Below are 24,379 nucleotides of genomic sequence, written 5' to 3' on the forward strand. Positions count from 1 at the left end.
CCGGCTTGGACCTGGATACAAGCACACGGAAAGGGAGGGGAGTCTGGTGTGACCAGGGGAATACAGCGGGCCTTCATTCAGCACGGGCAGGAGAATAATCCTGCCTCTGTACACTGTTGAATGGCATCAAGCCTTAGGCACCCGGAAACACATGCACACAGGAACACACACACGCACACAAACACACACTTGTGCGCTCACACACACACACACACACACAAACCTTCTACTATACAGGCACCTAGAGAACCACAGATTTGGAGAGACCCCGTGGGGAAGGTTGAGTTAAGCACTACCCAGCCAACAAGCATTAACAGTGATGATGGGCTGACTGCTCAATACAACAAGCTTGTGTATCATTTGTTGAGTAACCTTTTCTGAGACCTGAAAACCTGCTTTGGCTCCAGGAGCTAAAATGTATTCACTTGAGCTCAGCTCCCACAACCCTGCCTCACTGATTTTTCTGTCCATTAGAGAGTAACAGTTCTTACCTGATCAAACTGAGGATCCTCACCCCTCTGCAAAGACTTGATCAATGGTTTCTCCTGTGAAAACACAACAGAACAACAATAGAATAAAAAACAAAAAAGTGAAAGTTCTAAAGAACTTCCTCTCCTAAGTCTCTCCATTTCTCATATCAGGACCTAGTGTTGGACATTCTGGGTATTTTTGGAAAGGGGAGTTATGATCAGTTGATGTATGGTCATTATATAACCCAGGGTAAGTCCAAATGGAACCCTATTTCCTATATAGTGCACTACTTCCTAATCCCTATATAGTCCACGACTTTAGACCAAGAACCACAGGGTTTATATAGAGAATAGGGTGCCATTTGGGATGCAACCCCAGAGTTAATAGGAAAAGACACCAGTCAGTTGGAGATCTGGACAGCTCCTGTCAGACAGACAGGAGAGATGGGACATTAACGACGTGCCCGCATCAGTCTTTACTCAGCTGGATAATGCCCATAATGCCAGTCACCCAGTTAGCGCCTTGGGGTCTCATTTATTAAAATAGCCTTGCGCTCAGATTGGACTATAAATTGTGCGTGCTGTGCGTTGATGTCGTGTGTTATTAATGTCGTCCACACACACCCAAGGTTGGAAATGATGCATCTTGACCTTGATGTAAAAACCTACATGGGTAATTTATTTTTAGTTGCAAATGTATGAAACATTCTTATGAAGTGATTTACACACGCTTTGTGTTTAATGCATAGACAGTACCTTTTTAGGATGCGTTCCCCTTCATTTTAAGAACTGAAGGAACGCAGGAATGTGGTATAAAACTAAGCAAATTCTATATGAGGGCCCCAGGACCGGCCTACCTCTCATGACCCCTGGGGAGGCCTTTTCTCTTAACTCTGTGCCAGTGTTCTTCACTTTATGTTGGTACATTCCAATGATTCTGCCACACTCTTAGATTGTTCATGTAGCTAAATACAGTCTGAATCTAGAAAACATTGGAGTGATTGAAATCTCAAGAGTCAAGTTTATACTCTCCTGCATAAACTTCTGCCTACATTACTTAATTGTTAACTTACAAGATACTGCATCAAATCCGGTCTCAGGGAAGGCTAACTCTGGACGTCCCTTCAATCTCCACAGAGTTGGGCACACCTTATGCGTGGAGTAATCTCCATTGCACTTTAAGATTGGAGGAATTGGTGCCTCTAGGGCATTTCAGATGGCTGTTAGGGGACCTTTTTACAGGGAGAATGTAATCGTTTTTTATTATTGTGTTTTGCTTTTCATGTATAATAACGTATATTATATGATATTATATTTTGATTTGTATTGTTGTGCAAACCAGGGCTCATCTGGAAAAGAGACCTTGGTCTCAGCATTGACTCTCTGTCAAACTAAAGGTGAAATCAATAAAAAATATAGTTATATCTGTCTTTGTGAAAGCAGAATCTGTGCATCAGCATTTTACACAGCCGGACAGTGCTGATTATGGCCTTCAAGGTGTATCAGGGTGCTAAGTGTCCTATTTGGTCAGACAGAACAGCACAGACGCCATGTATTGATGTTTCCACCCAAGCTAACAGTTGTTTGACTGTGACAGTGAGTAGGGTGGGGAGATGACTGATCAAGACGTCAACAAGCAATCCGGTAAGACTTCACTTAAAGCCTGCCGGTATTATGCTTCATTCGTTGTTATTGTAATGATTCTGTATGTTATGTCTCTATGCAGGAACTTTCAAACTGACTCAACGGTTGTAAATTCATCAGGACCATTATGAGATTATATTAAGAAATTATAAGGGGTTGTACATGCTAACTAGAAGTTGTACAATGCATTATAACCACATCACAATGCATTCTACCTGCAGGTTTTAAGTAAAGCATTACAGACCTTTCTATAGAAGCAGGACAGGCAGCCTAGCCTGTGACACACAGCTTGTGTCCCCCTATTTCCTATATTATGAGTCCTGGTCAAAAAGTAGTACACTACAGTAGTAAACCATAAGAATCAGGTGAAATTTGGGACACATTCACAAGGGACTGGTCCTCTGTTCATTCAGACAACCTTTTACAGTAGGTGTTGACTCGTGCATTATGAAGTGATATTTAAGTCTTGTTTTCAGTGCATAATTGATGAAAGACTTTCATGCACTATGCTCTATCTAGATAGAGTTCAAGGTGTTGGTGGAGGGTCAATCCAACATTATTATTCTCAAACAGTAGCAATGTGGAGACACACAGATCATCACATTCAATACTACTCATTTACATTGATAAACAGCGCACTCCACTTGTAGTGAATGAGATTATAATAATCAAGCGGCTAAAGTGATCCAATTTCCTGCATGGATGTAATCTCTCTAAGAGCAGTGTATGTATAGGAAGAGGACATACAGTATCGGGGGTTTGTCATTGGCTAACCAATAGTCCTGTTGGAAGGTGAACCTTCGCCCCAGTCTGAGGTCCTGAGCGCTCTGGAGCAGGGTTTCATCAAGGATATCTCTGTATTTTGCTCACTTCATCTTTCCCTCTATCCTGACTAGTCTCCCAGTCCCTGCCGCTGAAAAACATCCCCATAGCATGATGCTGCCACCCCCATGCTTCCCCGTAGGGATGGTGCCAGGTTTCCTCCAGACATGAAGCTTGACATTCAGGCCAAAGAATCTTGTTTCTCATGGTCTTAGAGTCCTTTTGCTGCCTTTTGGCAAACTCGAAGCGGGCTGCTATGTCCCTTTTACTGACAAGTGGCTTTCATCTGGCCACTCTACCATAAATCCTTGATTGGTGGAGTGCTGCAGAGATGGTTGTCCTTCTGGAAGGTTCTCCAATCTCCACAGAGGAACTCTGGAGCTCTGTCAAAGTGACCATCGGGTTCTTGGTCACCTCGCTGACCAAGGCCCTTCTCCGATTCCTGAGTTTAGCCGGGCGGCCAGCTACAAGAAGAGTCTTGGTGGTTCCAAACTTCTTCAATTTAAGAATGATAGAGGCCAATGCGTTCTTGGGGACCTTTAATGCTGCAGACATTTTTTGGTACTCTTCCCCAGATCTGTGCCTAGACACAATCCTGTCTCGGAGCTCTACGAATAATTCCTTCAACTTCATGGCTTGGTTTTGGCACTGATATGCAATGTCAACTGTGGGACCTTATATAGACAGGTGTGTGCCTTTCCAAATCATGTCCAATCAATTCAATTTACCACAGGTGGACTCCAATCAAGTTGTAGAAACATCTCAAGGATGATATATGGAAGCAGGATGCACCTGAGCTCAGTTTCGAGTCTCATAGCAAAGGGTCTGAATACTTATGTAAATAAGGTATTTCTGTTTTTTATTTACAAAAAAAATCTAAAGACCTGTTTTTGCTTTGTCATTATGGAGTATTGTGTGTAAATTGATGAGTTAAAACATGTATTTAATACATTTTAGAATAAGGCTGTAATGTACATTTTCAGTAGTTATACATTCTACAGTAATGTGTTGCAAAGTGCATGTTTGATGTGGTGGCTGTGCTTGTTGTTAGTGCAGAGGTTGGTTAGTTTAGTTTAGTTTGGCAGTTTAGTTTGGCAGCGATTACAGCCTCCAATCTTCTTGGGTATGACGCTACAAGCTTGGCCCACCTGTATATGGGGATTTTCTCCCATTCTTCTCTGCAGATCCTCTCAAGCTCTGTCAGGTTTGTTGAGGAAAGTCAATGCACAGCTATTTTCAGGTCTCTTCAGAGATGTTCAATCGGGTTCAAGTCCGGACTCTGGCTGGGTCACAGAAAGACATTCAGAGACTTGTCCCGAAGCCACTCCTGCGTTGTCTTGGCTGTGTGCTTAGCGTTGTTGTCCTGTTGGAAGGTGAGAACCTTCGCCCCAGTCTGAGGTCCTGAGCGCTCTGGAGCAGGGTTTCATCAAGGATATCTCTGTATTTTGCTCACTTCATCTTTCCCTCTATCCTGACTAGTCTCCCAGTCCCTGCCGCTGAAAAACATCCCCATAGCATGATGCTGCCACCCCCATGCTTCCCCGTAGGGATGGTGCCAGGTTTCCTCCAGACATGAAGCTTGACATTCAGGCCAAAGAATCTTGTTTCTCATGGTCTTAGAGTCCTTTTGCTGCCTTTTGGCAAACTCGAAGCGGGCTGCTATGTCCCTTTTACTGACAAGTGGCTTTCATCTGGCCACTCTACCATAAATCCTTGATTGGTGGAGTGCTGCAGAGATGGTTGTCCTTCTGGAAGGTTCTCCAATCTCCACAGAGGAACTCTGGAGCTCTGTCAAAGTGACCATCGGGTTCTTGGTCACCTCGCTGACCAAGGCCCTTCTCCGATTCCTGAGTTTAGCCGGGCGGCCAGCTACAAGAAGAGTCTTGGTGGTTCCAAACTTCTTCAATTTAAGAATGATAGAGGCCAATGCGTTCTTGGGGACCTTTAATGCTGCAGACATTTTTTGGTACTCTTCCCCAGATCTGTGCCTAGACACAATCCTGTCTCGGAGCTCTACGAATAATTCCTTCAACTTCATGGCTTGGTTTTGGCACTGATATGCAATGTCAACTGTGGGACCTTATATAGACAGGTGTGTGCCTTTCCAAATCATGTCCAATCAATTCAATTTACCACAGGTGGACTCCAATCAAGTTGTAGAAACATCTCAAGGATGATATATGGAAGCAGGATGCACCTGAGCTCAGTTTCGAGTCTCATAGCAAAGGGTCTGAATACTTATGTAAATAAGGTATTTCTGTTTTTTATTTACAAAAAAAATCTAAAGACCTGTTTTTGCTTTGTCATTATGGAGTATTGTGTGTAAATTGATGAGTTAAAACATGTATTTAATACATTTTAGAATAAGGCTGTAATGTACATTTTCAGTAGTTATACATTCTACAGTAATGTGTTGCAAAGTGCATGTTTGATGTGGTGGCTGTGCTTGTTGTTAGTGCAGAGGTTGGTTAGTTTAGTTTAGTTTGGCAGTTTAGTTTGGCAGCGATTACAGCCTCCAATCTTCTTGGGTATGACGCTACAAGCTTGGCCCACCTGTATATGGGGATTTTCTCCCATTCTTCTCTGCAGATCCTCTCAAGCTCTGTCAGGTTTGTTGAGGAAAGTCAATGCACAGCTATTTTCAGGTCTCTTCAGAGATGTTCAATCGGGTTCAAGTCCGGACTCTGGCTGGGTCACAGAAAGACATTCAGAGACTTGTCCCGAAGCCACTCCTGCGTTGTCTTGGCTGTGTGCTTAGCGTTGTTGTCCTGTTGGAAGGTGAGAACCTTCGCCCCAGTCTGAGGTCCTGAGCGCTCTGGAGCAGGTTTTCTGCAAAGATCTTTCAGAAACTTTTCCCCATTCATCGTTCCCTCGATCCTGACTTGTCTCCCAGTCCACGCTGGTGAAAAACATCCCCACAGCATGATTCTGCCACTACCATTTTAGAATAAGGCTGTAACATAACAACATGTGGAAAATGTCGAGGGGTCTGAATACTTTCCGAATGCACTGTACATTAACATTTTAATAAATAAATACACACAAATGTAATGAAAGAAACAATACAACTAAAGAATAATAAATAATGTGTGGGTGTGTGTAGAGTGAGTGTTAGAGAGTGTGTGTTTGTGTGTGCATCTATCAGTTATACATACTTGTCAGTGGATTCACACAAAAAGTAGGTCACATGGGGGAGAGCCATTGTGCCGTGAGGTTTTTCTTTATTTGTGTTTTGAAACCCGGTTTGTTGTTCACTTGCGCTATACGGAATGGAGTTCCGTGCAATCATGGCTCTGTATAATACTGTATGTTTCCTTGAATTTGTTCTGGACCTGGGGACTTTGAAAGACCACTGCTGGCACGTCTGGTTTGGTAAATGTGTGTGTCAGTGCTGTGTGTAAGTCGACTATGCAAACAATTTAGAATTTTCAACACATTAATGTTTCTTATAAAAACAAGAAGCGATGCAGTCAGTCTAGTATTGATTTTAGCCCTCTGGTAACAGTGAAGAGCAAAATATGCTTCTCTGTTCTGGGTCAGCTGCAGCTTAACTAAGTCCCTCTTTGCAGCACCTGACCATATGACTGGACCATAATCAAGATAAGATAAAACTAGAGCCTGTAGGACTTGCTTCGTGGATTGTGGTGTCAAAAGAGCAGAGCAGAGCAGACCTCTCCCCATCTTTACAACCATTAAATTAATATGTTTTGACCATGACAGTTTACATTCTAAGGTAACACCAAGTAATTTAGTCTCTTCAACTTGCTCAACAGCCACACAATTCAATACCAGATTCTTCTGGGGTCTAGAACTTAGGAATTAATTTGACTAACTGTGGTTGCTGACACGTATACTGTAGGGTTGAATCATTAGCATACATAGACACACAGGCCATGCGGTACACTACACTTTACATGTTTGTCAATAGAGAAGCTTCCATTAAACAAAACCTTCTGTGTTCTATTAGATAAATAACTCTGAATCCACTATATGGCAGAGGTTGAAAATCCAATTTCAACAACAGGTTATGGTCTATAATGTCAAAGGCTGCACTGAAGTCAAAGAGTATAGCTCCCACAATCTTCTTATTATCCATTTCTTTCAACCAATCATCAGTCATTTGTGTCAGTGTCATGTTGAGTGCCCTTCTCTATAAGCATGTTGAAAGTCTGTTGTTAATTTGTTTACAGAGAAATAGCATTGTATATAGTCAAACACAATTTTTTCCAAAAGTTTGCTAAGAGTCGGCAGCAAGCTGATTGGTTGGTTGTAAGAACCAGTAAAGGGTGCTTTACCACTCTTGGGTAGCGGAATGACTTTGGCTTCCCTCCAGGTCTGAGTACAAACATTTTTCTCCAGACTCATATTAAAGATATGACAATAGGAGTGGCAATATAGTCCGCTACCATATTCAGTAGCTTTTCATCTAAGTTACCAATACCAGGTGGCTTCTCATTATTGCTGGACAACAATAGTTTATCCACCTCACCCACACTAACTTTACAAAATGTAAAATTACAACACTTTCTCTTCATTATTAGGTAATTTATGCTTGCTAAATTTGCTTACTTTGACAATGTAAGTCATTAAAGTAATTGGCAACATCAAAAGGTTTTGCGATAAATGAGCCATCGGATTCCATGAAAGATGGAGTTGAATTAGTCTTTCTGCCCATAATTTCATTTTTAAAGTATTTCAAACCTTTGTTCCATCATACTTTATGTGGATAAAATATTCAAGGGTCACTTCCAGACCCAATTTATACTACTATTAAAATGTGAACTGTATCAAGATCCGAGAAACAGATAACAGAAAGTCCATGTTAATACCAAATGTAAATGGGGTCTCCCTCAGTTCCCCTAGGGTTTTGGAGTGGTATACATCTCAGTGTATAGGTAGGTGGTGACTGGTCAGCACTGGCAGGGTGAAGTTTCCTCTTGGTACAGATCTAGGATCAGCTTCCCCTCCCCCAATCCTAACCTCCTGAGTGGCGCAGTGGTCTAAGGCACTGCGTCTCAGTGCTAGAGGTGTCACTACAAACCCTGGTTCGATTCCACGTATGTATCACAACTGGCTGTGATTGGGAGTCCTATAGAGCGGTGCACAATTGGCCCAGTGTTGTCCGGGTTATGGTCTGGCTGGGGTAAGCCTTCATTGTAAATAATCATTTGTTCTTAACTGACTTGCCTAGTTAAATAAAATAAAAACCTTAGCCATTAATGGGGAAAATGCCAACCTGAACACAGATCAGTGTCTCGGGGCAACTTTACCCTACACCCTCAGGAGGGTGCAAAGTTAAAGACGTCAAGATAGAAATGTACTGTGTAGAACACGTATGATTGTCTGTCATGTAGAATATGACATTTTATTCATTACATTTCTATCTGCAAGTTACTACTCTTTTGAACGCTGGTCTAATATATTTTTTATGCACCAATGCATGATAACCTGACAAAATCCTTAACTTTGATTTATATATATAGTATCATAACATGTCTTAAGAAAAATATAGTTATAATGTATCCTGATTAACCAGACATAGGCCTACTTACTGAACATAAAGATGCTTAAGAAGTTTCTTAGGAGTTTCCTTCGGAGTCTTTTTTTAAAGAGTTTCTTAATAAGAGTGAACACGTCAGGGATGTGAACACCGGTCATGTACATAGAGTTTGTCTTGGTAAACATCCTGTAGTAACAGGATCCTCCACTGACTAAACCTGAAACGTGAACCTGCAGCTACCGTCACTCCCACCTGCTCCAGTCCTTCCTCTCCATAAGAGGGATCAATGTTGTGAAATGTTAGTCAGCAGGGTCAGTTGTCCAATGACACGACAAACTGTAGGAGATTTCACTTTTATCCTCACCATCTGTCACTCTCTGACCGGTTTCACCTGTTCCTGTTATTGTCTCCACCCCCTCCAGGTGTCGCTTATTCTCCACAGTGTATTTATCCCTGTGTTTCCTGTCTCTCTGTGTCAGTTAATCTTGTATGTTTCCAAGTCAACCATCGTTTTCCCCGTTCTCTTGCTTTTTGCATTCTCCCTTTTCTAGTCCTCCCGGTTTTGACACTTGCCTGTTTCTGGACTTTGTACCCGCCTGCCTGACCATTCTGCCTGCCGTGACCATGAGCCTGTCTGCCACTATGTACCTCCTGGACTCTCATCTAGTTTTGACCTTTTGCCTGTCCACGACCATTCTCTTGCCTACCCTTTTGGATAAACATTGTACGACTCCAACCATCTGCCTCCTGTGTCTGCATCTGGGCCTCGCCTTGTGCCTTGATACCATCCAGGACCCCTAAAGCGTCTCAGAGTAGAAATGCTAATCTTAGATCAGACCCTCCCCCCATCCTATTTATCATAAAAGGCTAAACTGATCCTAGATCGGCACTCTTTTGATGAATACAGGACCACATACGTAACCCCCAGTGAATACTTTTTTAAATGAGTTTAAGCTATACACATATCAATAATAATGTAATCCATATTTTTGTTATAATTTTTTTAAAGAATTAGAAATGTAAGCATTATAGATTAAGTATTGTACATAATTATGTAGAGCTGTAATATCAGGGAATCCCAGGTGAAGCACATACAGTAGCTCTACAATTCCTACTGTATCCCAGGGCTATTCCTCTGTAGTTGTGCTAATCTGGTGTGAAAGGGAATGCCTTATCCAGTCCCATAATGTTTTGACTTGTAGCAGAGCCTATGTCTAAAGACTCATGTTGAGCGGGTTGAGAGCTTCAAGTTCCTCTGTGTCGATATCACTAAGGATCTATCATGGTCCAAACTCACCAACATAGTCGTGAAGAGGGCATGACAAGGCCTCAACATCGCAGTGATAGCTGTGCCGCTAGAGATTCTGTGTTCGAGTCCAGGCTTTGTCGCAGCCGGCTGCGTCCGGGAGGCCCATGGGGCAGAGCACAATTGGCCCAGCGTCATCCGGGTTAGGGGAGGGTTTGGATGCCAGGGATGTCCTTGTCCCATCGCACACTAGTGGTGTGCTCTCCAATGGTGGGCCGGGCGCAGTGCACGCTGATACGGTTGCCAGGTGTATGGTGTTTCCTCCGACACATTGGTGGGGCTGGCTCCTGGGTTAAGTGGGCATTGTGTCAAGAAGCAGCGCGGCTTGGTTGGGATGTGTTTCGGAGGATGCACAGTTCTCGACCTTTGCCTTTCCCGTGTCTGAACGGGAGTTGCAGCGATGGGACAAGACTGTAACTACCAATTGGATACCATAAAACCGGGGAGAAAAAGGGGTTTCAAAAATATATATATATATAATAAATAAAGTTATAAGGCTGCACCACTGAGAGCATCTACACTGGCTGCATCACTGATTTATATGGCAAATGCTTGCCATCGGACCGAAGGGTGTTACAGAGGGTAGTACATCAATTGGGCCGAGGTTCCTGCCATCTAGGACCTATATACCAGTGTCTGAGGAAGGCTCTAACACTTTACTCCAGCCACCCAAGTCATAGACTACCGTACATAAAGCAATACTAATGCACCGGGTCTGCAACCAACAGGACCCTGAACAGCTTCTACCCCCAAGCCATTAACCACATAGCTACCCGGACTATCTGCATTGACCGTTTTTGCAATAACTTGTTTGACTCATCCCAAACAATGCTACTGTTTACTATCTGTCACTTTATTACTAGTTATATGTACATACAGTGTATTTACATAAATTATTATGTTATTCACACATGAAGTATACAGTGCCTTGTAAAAGTATTCATCCTCCTTGGTGTTTTTCCTATTTTGTTGCATTACAACCTGTAATTTAAATATATTTTTATTTGGATTTCATGTAATGGACATACACAAAAATGTCCAAATTGGTGAAGTGAAATGAAAAAAATGACTTGTTTAAAAAAATTCTAAAAAATATGTGCATATGTATTCACCCCCTTTGCTATGAAGCCCCTAAATAAGATCTGGTGCAACCAATTACCTTCAGAAGTCACATAATTAGTTAAATAAAGTCCACCTGTGTGCAATCTAAGTGTCACATGATCTCAGTATATATACACCTGTTCTGAAAGGCCCCAGAGTCTGCAACACCACAAAGCAAGGGGCACCATGAAGGCCAAGGAAATCTCCAAACAGGTCAGGGACAAAGTTGTGGAGAATTACAGATCAGGGTAGGGTTATAAAAACATATCTGAAACTTTGAACATCCCACAGAGCACCATTACATCATTATTAAACATTTGAAAGAATATGACACCATAACAAACCTGCCAAGAGAGGGCCGCCCACCAAAACTCACAGACCAGGCAAGGAGGGCATTGATCAGAGAGGCAACAAAGAGACCAAAGATAACCCTGAATGAGCTGCAAAGCGCCACAGCGGAGATTGGAGTATCTGTCCATAGGACCACTTTAAGTCATTCGCTCTCCAGAGCTGGGAAGAGTGCCCAGAAAAAATCCATTATTTAAAGAAAAAAATAAGCAAACATGTTTGGTGTTTGCCAAAAGGCATGTGGGAGACTCCCCAAACATACGGATGAAGGTACTCTGGTCAGATGAGACTAAAATTGAGCTTATTGGCCAACAAGGAAAATGCTGTCTGGCGCTAACCCAACACCTCTCATCACCCCGAGAACACCATCATCGTCAGGGACTGGGAAACTGGTCAGAATTGAAGGAATGATGGATGGCTCTAAATACAGGGACATTCTTGAGTGAAACCTGTTTAAGTCTTCAAGAGATTTGAGACTGGGACGGAGGTTCACCTTCCAGTAGGGCAATGACCCTAAGCATACTTCTAAAGCAACACTTGAGTGGTTTAAGGGGAAATATTTAAATGTCTTGGAATGGCTTAGTCAAGGCCCAGAGCTCAATCCAATTGAGAATCTGTGGAATGACTTAACGTTTGCTGTACATCCGCAGAACCCATCCAAATTGAAGGAGCTGGAGCAGTTTTTCCTTGAAGAATGGACAAAAATCCCAGTGGCCAGATGTGCCAAGCTTACAGAGACATACTCCTAGAGACTTGCAGCTGTAATTGCTGCAAAAAGTGTCTCTACAAAGTATTGACTTTGAGGAGATGAATAGTTACACGCGCTCAAGTTTATAGTTTTTTGTCTTATTTCTTGTTTGTTTCACAAAAAATATTTTGCATCTTCAAAGTGGTAGGCATGTTGTGTAAATCAAATGATATAAACCCCCCCAAAATCTATTATAATTCCAGGTTGTAAGTCAACAAAATAGGAAAAATGCCTAGGGGAGTGAATATTTTCGCAAGCCACTGTATGCTTGAACAATCTAAATCAATATTACCCTAAAACCAGTCAGTGTGCTACCCAGCATGTAACAGTCTCTATGTCTCCAGGCACTTGACCTTCCTCTGACCTGGGGTCATGACCTCACTTCCCCCCATGCCACCGAGGAACTCCCTGGATCATGAAACTGCTCTGCTTATATTTGTATTAATATTTATTTATTCAGGGCAAACCCATTGAAACCAGGGTCTCATTCATAAGAGTGCCCTACAGCAACACAATAATCAAATACAATATAAAACAAAACAGCAATTCAAATAATGTCAAATAAAAATACAGCACAAAATGTAAGAAAAGCAGTTACATTCTTCAGCTACGAGGTCCACAATCAACACTTTAATTTCCCATGCAGCACCAGAACATCCAATTGTAATGAGTTTTGTAAATTGTTCCATCAGTGAGGCGCATTAAAACTGAAGTGGATTTACCTAATTCGGTGGAGACCTGAGTAACCTCAAGAGTTAACCAACCCTGTGGACGGGTTAGGTAACTCATGTTTTTATACTTCAACAATGAAGTTACGTAAGTGGGAAGCTTGAGTAGTAGAGCTTTGTAAACAAAAGAGGAATAGTGAAGTGATCTACAGGACTGAAATGAGGACCAGCCAACCTCTTGATACAGGATGCAGTGGTGAGTATTAAAACCGTGACCTGTGATAAAGCGAAGGGAACTATGGTAGATGACGTCCACAGGCTTAAGAGTAGTGGCTGCTGCATTCTGGTAAATGGTGTCACTATAGTCAAGAACTGGCAGGAAAGTTGACTGCACAATCTGCTTCCTGCTGTTTAGGGTGAGGCAAGATCTATTTCTAAATCTTAGCTTTTAACTAGCTTATCAGTATGTTTGTTAAATGGTAAATCCTTGCCAATCCAAATGCCCAGATATAGGAACCCAATGGAAGGGAGAACCATTCAATTATTAAATATTGAAGTCCATCGGAAACATTTTTGGGAGAATTAGAGAACAACATACAGTAGTAGTCAAAAGTTGACACTTACTCATTCCAGGGATTTTCTTTAAAAAAAAACTATTTTCTACATTGTAGAATAACAGTGAATAGATTGAAACTATGAAATAACACATATGGAATCATGTAGTAACCAAAAAAGTAGACTTGATGACAGCTTTGCACACTCTTGGCATTCTCTCAACCAGCTTCATGAGGATGCATTTCAATTAATAGGTGTGCTTTCTTAAAAGTTATTTGTGGAATTTCTTTCCTTCTTAATGCGTTTGAGCCAATCAGTTGTGTTGTGACAAGGTAGGGGTGGTAAAAGACCAAGTCCAAATTATGGCAAGAACAGCTCAAATAAGCAAAGAAAAAATACAGTCCATCATTACTTTAAGACATGAAGGTCAGTCAATGCGGAAAATTTCAAGAACTTTCTTCAAGTGCAGTTGCAAAAACCAACAAATGCTATGATGAAACTGGTTCTCATGAGGACCGCCACAGGAAAGAAAGACCCAGAGTTACCTCTGCTGCAGAGGATACGTTCATTAGAGTTAACTGCACCTCAGATTGCAGCCCAAATAAATGCTTCACAGAGTTCAAGTAACAGACACCTCAACATCGACTGTTCAGGGGAGATTGTGTGAATCAGACCTTCATGGTCGAATTGCTGCAAAGAAACCACTACTAAAGGACACCAATGAGAAGAAGAGACTTGCTTGGGCAAAGAAACACAAGCAATGGACATTAGAACGGCAGAGTAGGTGAACGGATGATCTCCACATGAGTGGTTCCCACCGTGAAGCATGGAGGAGGAGGTGTGATGGTGTTGGGGTGCTTTGCTGGTGACACTGTTCTTCATTTATTTAGAATTCAAGGCACACGTAACCAGCATGGCTACCAAAGCCTTCTGCAGCGATATGCCATCCCATCTGGTTTGTGTTTAGTGGGACTATTATTTGTATTTCAACAAGACAATGAATCAAAAAACAACTCCAGGCTGTGTAAGGGCTATTTGACCAAGAAGGAGAGTGATGGAGTGCTGCATCAGGTGACCTGGCCTCCACAATCACCCAACCTCAACCCAATTGAGATGGTTTGGAATGCGTTGGATAGCAGAGTGAAGATAAAGCAGCCAACAAGTGCTCAGCATATGTTGGAAATGCTTTATTTTGAATTTGTATTTATTTAACCTTTATTTAACTTGATAAGTCAGTTAAGAACAAATTCTTATTTACAATGACGGCCTACCCCGGCCGCCCTATGGGACTCCCAATCCCAATATGATGCAGCCTGACTCTTGGAAAAGCATTCCTCATGAAGTTGGTTGAGAGAATGCCAAGAGCGTGCAAAGCTGTCATCAAGGCAAAGGTTGGCTACTTTGAAGAACCACAAATATAAATAATATTTTGATTTGTTTAACACTTTTTTGGTTACTACATGATTCCATTTGTGTTATTTCATTGTTGAGTGGAGCAGGTCGAGAGTTTCAAGTTCCTTGGTATTCACATCCCCAACAAACTATCATGGTCCAAACACACCAAGACAGTTGTGAAGCGGGTACGACAACACCTTTTCCCCCTCAGAATGCTGAAAAGATTTGGCATGGGTCCCCAGATCCTCATAAAGTTCTACATCATCGAGAGCATCCTGACCGGTTGCATCACCGCTAGGTATAGCAACTGCTCAGCATCCGACCGTAAGGCACTACAGAGGGTGGTGCGTACGGCCCAGTACATCACTGGGGCCAAGCTTTCTAATATCCAGGACCGATATACTAGGCAGTGTCTGAGGAAGGCCCAACAAATTGTCTGTTCTCTCTGCTACCGCACAGCAAGCGGTACCGGAGTGCCAAGTCTAGGACCAAAAGGCACACTAACAGCTTCTATCCCCAAGCCACAAGACTGCTGAACAACTGAACTAATCAAATGGCCACCCAGGCTATTGACATTGACACCCTGTTATGGTGAGTGAATGAGGACCCAAAAGCGAACTAACTTAAACAGAGCTTCTTTAATAACCAAACATAGGTAGGCTCAGATAGACCGGCAGATTCCGACAGGACAGGACAAGGTTACAGCAAACATGACGATAGTCTGGCTCAGGCATGAAACACAACAAACAAGAATCCGACAAGGACAGGAACAGAAACAGAGAGAGATATAGGGACCTAATCAGAGGGAAAAAGGGAACAGGTGGGAAACGGGGTGAATGGGTAGTTAGAGGAGACAAGGAACAGCTGGGGGAAAGCGGGGGAGAAAAGGTAACCTAACAACGACCAGCAGAGGGAGACAGGGTGAAAGGAAAGGACAGAAAGACACAACATGACAATACATGACAGTACCCCCCCACTCACCGAGCGCCTCCTGGCGCACTCGAGGAGGAAACCTGGCGGCAACGGAGGAAATCCTCGATCAGCGCACGGTCCAGCACGTCCCGAGAGGGAACCCAACTCCTCTCCTCAGGACCGTACCCCTCCCAATCTACGAGGTACTGGTGACCACGGCCCCGAGGACGCATGTCCAAAATTCTACGGACCCTGTAGATGGGTGCGCCCTCGACAAGGATGGGGGGGGGGGGGGGGAAGACGAGCGGGGGCGCGAAGGACGGGCTTGATGCAGGAGACATGGAAGACCGGGTGGACGCGACGAAGGTATCGCGGAAGAAGAAGTCGAACTGCGACAGGATTAATGACCCGAGAAATACGGAACGGACCAATGAACCGCGGGGTCAACTTGCGAGAAGCCGTCTTAAGGGGAAGGTTCTGAGTGGAGAGCCAAACTCTCTGACCGCGACAATATCTAGGACTCTTAGTTCTACGCTTATTAGCAGCCCTCACAGTCTGCGTCCTATAACGGCAAAGTGCAGACCTGACCCTCTTCCAGGTGCGCTCGCAACGTTGGACAAAAGCCTGAGCGGAGGGGACGCTGGACTCGGCGAACTGAGATGAGAACAGCGGAGGCTGGTACCCGAGGCTACTCTGAAAAGGAGATAGCCCGGTCGCAGACGAAGGAAGCGAGTTGTGGGCGTATTCTGCCCAGGGGAGCTGTTCTGACCAAGACGCAGGGTTACGAAAAGAAAGACTGCGTAAGATGCGACCAATAGTCTGATTGGCCCGTTCTGCTTGACCGTTAGACTGGGGGTGAAAGCCGGAAGAGAGACTGACGGAAGCCCCAATCAAACGGCAAAACTCCCTCCAAAATTGAGACGTGAATTGCGGACCTCTGTCCGAAACGACGTCTGACGGAAGGCCATGAATTCTGAAAACATTCTCGATGATGATTTGTGCCGTCTCTTTAGCAGAAGGAAGCTTAGCAAGGGGAATGAAATGAGCCGCCTTAGAGAACCTATCGACAACCGTAAGAATAACAGTCTTCCCCGCTGACGAAGGCAGTCCGGTGACAAAATCTAAGGCGATGTGAGACCACGGTCGAGAGGGAATAGGAAGCGGCCTGAGACGGCCGGCAGGAGGAGAGTTACCGGACTTAGTCTGCGCGCAGACCGAACAAGCAGCCACGAAACGACGCGTGTCATGCTCCCGGGTGGGCCACCAAAAACGCTGGCGAATGGAAGCAAGCGTACCCCGAACGCCAGGGTGGCCGGCTAACTTGGCAGAGTGAGCCCACTGAAGAACGGCCAGACGAGTAGGAACGGGAACGAAAAGAAGGTTCCTAGGACAAGCGCGCGGCGACGGAGTGTGAGTGAGCGCTTGTTTTACCTGCCTCTCAATTCCCCAGACAGTCAACCCGACAACACGCCCCTCAGGGAGAATCCCCTCGGGGTCAGTGGAGGCTACTGAAGAACTGAAGAGACGAGACAAAGCATCAGGCTTGGTGTTCTTAGAGCCCGGACGATAAGAAATCACAAACTCGAAACGAGCGAAAAACAGCGCCCAACGCGCCTGACGCGCATTAAGTCGTTTGGCAGAACGGATGTACTCAAGGTTCCTATGGTCAGTCCAAACGACAAAAGGAACGGTCGCCCCCTCCAACCACTGTCGCCATTCGCCTAGGGCTAACCGGATGGCGAGCAGTTCGCGGTTACCCACATCATAGTTACGTTCCGACGGCGACAGGCGATGAGAAAAATACGCGCATGGGTGGACCTTGTCGTCAGAGAGGGAGCGCTGAGAAAGGATGGCTCCCACGCCCACCTCTGACGCGTCAACCTCGACAACGAACTGTCTAGAGACGTCAGGTGTAACAAGGATAGGAGCGGATGTAAAACGATTCTTGAGGAGATCAAAAGCTCCCTGGGCGGAAACGGACCACTTAAAGCACGTCTTGACAGAAGTAAGGGCTGTGAGAGGAGCTGCCACCTGACCGAAATTACGGATGAAACGACGATAGAAGTTCGCGAAGCCGAGAAAGCGCTGCAGCTCGACGCGTGACTTAGGGACGGGCCAATCAATGACAGCTTGGACCTTAGCGGGATCCATCTTAATGCCTTCAGCGGAAATAACAGAACCGAGAAATGTGACGGAGGAGGCATGAAAAGTGCACTTCTCAGCCTTCACAAAAAGACAATTCTCTAAAAGGCGCTGGAGGACACGTCGAACGTGCTGAACATGAATCTGGAGTGACGGTGAAAAAATCAGGATATCGTCAAGGTAAACGAAAACAAAGATGTTCAGCATGTCTCTCAGGACATCATTGACTAATGCCTGAAAGACAGCTGGAGCGTTAGCGAGGCCGAAAGGAAGAACCCGGTATTCAAAGTGCCCTAACGGAGTGTTAAACGCCGTCTTCCACTCGTCCCCCTCCCTGATGCGCACGAGATGGTAAGCGTTACGAAGGTCCAACTTAGTGAAAAACCTGGCTCCCTGCAGGATCTCGAAGGCTGAAGACATAAGAGGAAGCGGATAACGATTCTTCACTGTTATGTCATTCAGCCCTCGATAATCTATGCAGGGGCGCAGAGACCCGTCCTTCTTCTTGACAAAAAAAAACCCCGCTCCGGCGGGAGAGGAGGAGGGGACTATGGTACCGGCGTCAAGAGCTACAGACAAATAATCTTCGAGAGCCTTACGTTCGGGAGCCGACAGAGAGTATAGTCTACCCCGGGGGGGGGTGGTTCCCGGAAGGAGATCAATACTACAATCATACGACCGGTGTGGAGGAAGAGAGGTGGCCCTGGACCGACTGAACACCGTGCGCAGATCGTGATATTCCTCCGGCACCCCTGTCAAATCACCAGGCTCCTCCTGTGAAGAAGAGACAGAGGAAACAGGAGGGATAGCAGACATTAAACATTTCACATGACAAGAGACGTTCCAGGAGAGGATAGAATTACTAGACAAATTAATGGAAGGATTATGACAAACTAGCCAGGGATGGCCCAAAACAACAGGTGTAAAAGGTGAACGAAAAATTAAAAAAGAAATGGTTTCACTATGATTACCAGAAACAGTGAGGGTTAAAGGTAGCGTCTCACGCTGAATCCTGGGGAGAGGACTACCATCCAGGGCGAACAAGGCCGTGGGCTCCTTTAACTGTCTGAGAGGAATGTCATGTTCCCGAGCCCAGGTCTCGTCCATAAAACAGCCCTCCGCCCCAGAGTCTATTAAGGCACTGCAGGAAGCTGACGAACCGGTCCAGCGTAGATGGACCGACAAGGTAGTGCAGGATCTTGAAGGAGAGACAGGAGTAGTAGCGCTCACCAGTAGCCCTCCGCTTACTGACGAGCTCTGGCCTTTTACTGGACATGAAGTGACAAAATGACCAGCGGAACCGCAATAGAGACAGAGGCGGTTGGTGATTCTCCGTTCCCTCTCCTTAGTCGAGATGCGGATACCTCCCAGCTGCATGGGCTCAGCACCCGAGCCGGCAGAGGAAGATGGTAGTGATGCGGAGAGGGAGGCGACGGAGAGCGCGAGCTCCTTTCCACGAGCTCGGTGACGAAGATCAACCCGTCGCTCAATGCGAATAGCGAGTTCAATCAAGGAATCCACGCTGGAAGGAACCTCCCGGGAGAGAATCTCATCCTTTACCTCTGCACGGAAACCCTCCAGAAGACGAGCGAGCAAGGCCGGCTCGTTCCAGCCACTGGAGACAGCAAGAGTGCGAAACTCAATAGAGTAGTCTGTTATGGATCGATTGCCTTGACATAGGGAAGACAGGGCCCTGGAAGCCTCCTCCCCAAAAACAGATCGATCAAAAACCCGTATCATCTCCTCCTTAAAGTCCTGATACTGGTTAGTACACTCAGCCCTTGCCTCCCAGATTGCCGTGCCCCACTCACGAGCCCGTCCAATAAGGAGAGATATGACGTAGGCGACACGAGCAGTGCTCCTGGAGTAAGTGTTGGGCTGGAGAGAAAACACAATATCACACTGGGTGAGGAACGAGCGGCATTCAGTGGGCTCCCCAGAGTAACACGGCGGGTTATTGATTCTGGGCTCCGGAGATTCGAAAGCCCTGGAAGTGGCCGGTGGATCGAGGCGGAGATGGTGAACCTGTTCTGTGAGGTTGGAGACTTGGGTGGCCAGGGTCTCAACGGCATGTCGAGCAGCAGACACTTCCTGCTCGTGTCTGCCTAGCATCGCTCCCTGGATCCCGACGGCTGAGTGGAGAGGATCCGAAGTCGCTGGGTCCATTCTTGGTCGGATTCTTCTGTTATGGTGAGTGAATGAGGACCCAAAAGCGAACTAACTTAAACAGAGCTTCTTTAATAACCAAACATAGGTAGGCTCAGATAGACCGGCAGATTCCGACAGGACAGGACAAGGTTACAGCAAACATGACGATAGTCTGGCTCAGGCATGAAACACAACAAACAAGAATCCGACAAGGACAGGAACAGAAACAGAGAGAGATATAGGGACCTAATCAGAGGGAAAAAGGGAACAGGTGGGAAACGGGGTGAATGGGTAGTTAGAGGAGACAAGGAACAGCTGGGGGAAAGCGGGGGAGAAAAGGTAACCTAACAACGACCAGCAGAGGGAGACAGGGTGAAAGGAAAGGACAGAAAGACACAACATGACAATACATGACACACCCACGCACATTGACTTGGTACAGTACCTCCTGTATATAGCCTCGTTATTGTTATTTAAATTTCTTGTTTAACTTTTTGAAAAAATACTTTTATTTATTTAGTTAATATTTTATTAACTATTTCTTGAACTGCATTGTTGGTTAAGGGCTTGAAGTGAGCATTTCACGGTACGGTTGTATTCGGCGCATGTGACGAATAAAATTGGATTTGATTTGAATTAGTAGGTGTTTCCAAACTTTTGTAAGGCAACAAAGTTAGACTGTAGCTTTAACAGCGCCTGGTTTACAGCTGTGGCACATGGAAGGACAGATGGACACAGACAGACACGGATGGACAGATGGACAGACAAACAGATAGATATACAGGGCAAACAGGTTGACTCACCAGCGGCTCAGCCATGATGATGCGTATCTTGCGCTCGGACAGCGTGGTGAAGTTTACGAACAGGCTCTTGAGGACATACTCCCCAGGCCGGCTCTCCGGGTCGATGCTAATGGGCATCATGGCCGGAGGACCCTTGTCTCCTTGGGGACTCAACACTGGAGGTATGGGTGGCTTACTGTATCCGGTTCCCACTGGAGACGCTGGGGACACAACACAACACACAGGTTAGGAAATTACGTACATTTGACATATTCTACCTGTAATTGTGTAAGAGCAGCAATGTACTGTTGCTAGTAGTGTACTCCGTCGTTTAGGACGTTTTAGTCAGGTTGTATCAGGTTTTGTTGACTTTTATGTCTATTTTATTTTTATTCTATTTTTTTCAATTTCTTTTATTTTTTATTGAATATTAAAACGTCCATTCTACAGTACTTGCAGTGAAGCCACTCAACATTTACATTACATTCAGTCATCTAACTTTTATTTATCCGTTATTTTACCGGGTAAGTTGATTGAGAACACGTTCTCATTTGCAGCAACGACCTGGGGAATAGTTACAGGGGAGAGGAGGGGGATGAATGAGCCAATTGTAAACTGGGGATTATTAGGTGACCGTGATGGTTTGAGGGTCAGATTGGGAATTTAGCCAGGACACTGGGGTTAACACCCCTACTCTTACGATAAGTGCCATGTGATCTTTAATGATCTCAGAGAGTCAGGACACCAGTTTAACGCCCCATTCGAAAGACGGCACCCTACACAGGGCAATGTCCCCAATCACTGCCCTGGGGCATTGGGATATTTTTTTTAGACCAGAGGAAAGAGTGCCTCCTACTGGCCCTCCAACACCACTTCCAGCAGCATCTGGTCTCTCATCCAGGTACTGACCAGGACCAACCCTGCTTAGCTTCAGAAGCAAGCCAGCAGTGGTATGCAGGGTGGTATGCTGCTGGCTAACAGACTCCCATACAGGGCGACCCACAGAAGCAACCAGGGTCAATGCCACCGGCACAAGCTACCAACCGCCATGCCACAAGCCCTCCGAAGTCCCCCCCACAGTTCCCCGAGAGCTGCCCCTCAACCATCCAAGATCCCCCCCCCCCCCCCCCCAAGTCACCGTCCCACCAATGCACCAACAACCAACTAAATGACGAAAAGAGAAAAACAAATGAAAACAGAAAACAATGCAAAAACAAAAGACAACAAGGACAACAAAAATAATAACAGCAAGCCCAACTGAATACGTTTGAGTGTATGGCACTATTTACATGTGTGGATGTACAGTATGTGTGTGTGTCCGTGTATGTTGTGCACATGTGTGAGTTTAAATGCAAGTGTCTGTATATGCATGTGTACACGCGTACAAACACCTGCACCTAATACTTTTACTAAGAGTATTAGTATATTAGTAATTGACTGACCAGGTCTCTCCAGATCTCCCAACAATGCTATTTTTATGGTCAATTTTAGATTAATGTTATGCTTTTTCAGCCATTCCTGAACCTGAGACCAGAAACAGGTTGAGGGCAATACCAAAACAAATGGTCTATTGATTATGTATCCTCACAACAAAATCTGCAGAGCTGCGATGATTGTATGCCCCAAATACTTAACATCTTGTTGATGACAAGAATTCTGTACATTTTTTTTTCTGAAATACACTTTGTTTTATATATCTACTCATACACCCTGTACCATGGAATCGGTACATCAAAAATCTTTTCCCAACTCTTTTGCAATCTGTATGGCACAGCTGTTAACATCCTGGTCCTCAAATGAAACTGGTATACTTTCTTTTGAATTATTTTTTTATTCATCTGCCAATTTTGACCCTTTATGTTGGGCAGACAGACCAGTTCCCTACCTTCTCCCGCTGTCACCCTCCTCCATTTTGGGGTATTGATCTGATTTTAATAGCTAGCATTTCAATGGCCATAACGAATAGATATGGTGACAGTGGACACCCTTGTTTAACTCCTCTTGACAATTCAAAACTCTGAGAAGTAGCCTCTATTTACTATTTTACACCTGGCGTTACTATACAATACCTTTACCCATTTTATAAGAGACTCACTGAAATAAAAAATTCCATGAATTTCTAAATATAATCCAGTCTTACTTCATCAAAGGCCTTTTCAAAATCTGCTAGAAAAACTAGGCCTGGCTTCTTAGATGTTTCATGGTGTTCTATTATTTCTAGCAGTTGTAGTATATTATCTCCAATGTATCGTCCATGTAAAAAACCTGTCTGATCAGGATGAACAATACCTGGTAATGCTATGCGTTTCGCTAGTATTTTTGCATTAACGTTTTTTCAGCAACAAGAAAAATACATTTTAATCTAGTTGTAACTGACAAGATAATAACCAAAATATGACGTCGTTCGTAGTACATTTTGATGTTGTCATGAAAAAGATATCTATACATCATATGCCAAATTTTGCCCACTGGATACCGTGGGAGGACAAGCCATGCATTTGCTGCAGCATTTAATATTTGATTCAGTGCCTCCACTTTCTGTTTTTTGTGCTTTTATTGAAAAGTTCCCGGCAGGGAGAAAATAACTCCAGCAGAGAGTAGAGGAGAGGATAACAAGCTGGAGCATTTCTCTTCCAATGCTCCACTGCATTAGCCAGCTGATCTGACCTCATCTGTGGCTGGCTAGGGAAATTAAAACTGCTACCAGCTAGCTGCTAGCAGCTGGTGTTTTCATCTGCTATTCAAGATGTCATTGCCCTCTGAGGAAAGAAATCTCTTACATGTGACCGTCATTCAGCCAACGCTGTGATACAGGCCTGAGTTTAATCACTGACGGCTTGGCCCGGCCCATAAAACACATAAACAACTGACACATTCGTTTGACTTTACCTCACAGTTTCACTGTTTCACTTCAACTCCCCTTAAACAGAAAATGTTGCTAGAAATAGCCAAAGAGCCGTGTGCTAACGCCTAATAGGGGTGTGAAATGTTCCCTTAGCATGGATTACCTCAACCCAGAATTATACTTCTAGGTCAGTGAACTGGGGTATATCTGCTGGATAAAATTGTGTGTGTGTGTGTGTGTGTGTGTGTGTGTGTGTGTGTGTGTGCCTGTGTGTGTGATAGATAAGAGTGGACAGTTAGCTAGCAGTGGCAGCCTTACTACACAGTGTTTATTGTTAGTATCAGGGGCCATTAAAGCAGATCAGTCACATATCAAATCCCAGACTCTCTAGTTGGCTACAAAAGCCTTCTCCATGGCCTCAGGCTGATGAAGACTCCCAGAAAACACAATCACCACACAACATTATCTCAACCTTGATCCCAACGTTGACCTCAATGTGCTTTTGCTACTTTGTAACACTCTCACTCTGACATAAAGTATGATTTCAACCCCAGAATACACTCTCGGAAACATGAATTACATTGTTGTAACACAAAAACTAGTGGAAACTGGGCTGCCACCAACTTAAAGGAGATGGAACCTTAACCTTAAATATTAAACCACATCATTCTGAGACGTTTTGAAACATTGTGTGTTGGAACACCACTTACTCAAGTATTGTGCAGCACCTTGTCAGGGACTGGGAGTATTAACAGAAAAGGTTGAAAACACTAGTCCTGTTTAGTGCAGAATTAGATACCTTCTCTTTTGGTGTCGTTTCCTCTCTCTAAAGCTTCTAAACACCATTATTATGTTTTTAGTCCTGTCTAGTGCAGAATTAGATCACATTTTCAGAAGTGTCTAAATGTTTAACATTGTTCTATTTACTTGATCATTTGCCATTATATGTTATTTGGCAGGCATTGTCAAGCACAGTGTTCAAACCACCAGCAG

At 44.4% G+C, this 24,379-nt stretch overlaps 1 protein-coding gene across 4 annotated transcripts in view; it reads right to left on the reverse strand.

The window, feature by feature from the left end:
* Positions 1 to 24,379, reverse strand: part of LOC110507323 (protein furry homolog) — a 194,706-nt gene that overhangs the window by 147,570 nt on the left and 22,757 nt on the right. For all 4 annotated transcript variants that reach the window (XM_021587244.2, XM_036964702.1, XM_036964701.1 and 1 more), the window contains exons 2-3: positions 20,563 to 20,762; positions 492 to 545 (exon numbers count right to left, since the gene is read on the reverse strand). In XM_021587244.2, the coding sequence (XP_021442919.2) occupies positions 492 to 545; positions 20,563 to 20,762 (254 nt within the window). The remainder of the gene's footprint in view (positions 1 to 491; positions 546 to 20,562; positions 20,763 to 24,379) is intronic.

The sequence above is a fragment of the Oncorhynchus mykiss genome, chromosome 27 (assembly GCF_013265735.2).
Source record: "Oncorhynchus mykiss isolate Arlee chromosome 27, USDA_OmykA_1.1, whole genome shotgun sequence".
NCBI classification, from domain to species: domain Eukaryota; kingdom Metazoa; phylum Chordata; class Actinopteri; order Salmoniformes; family Salmonidae; genus Oncorhynchus; species Oncorhynchus mykiss.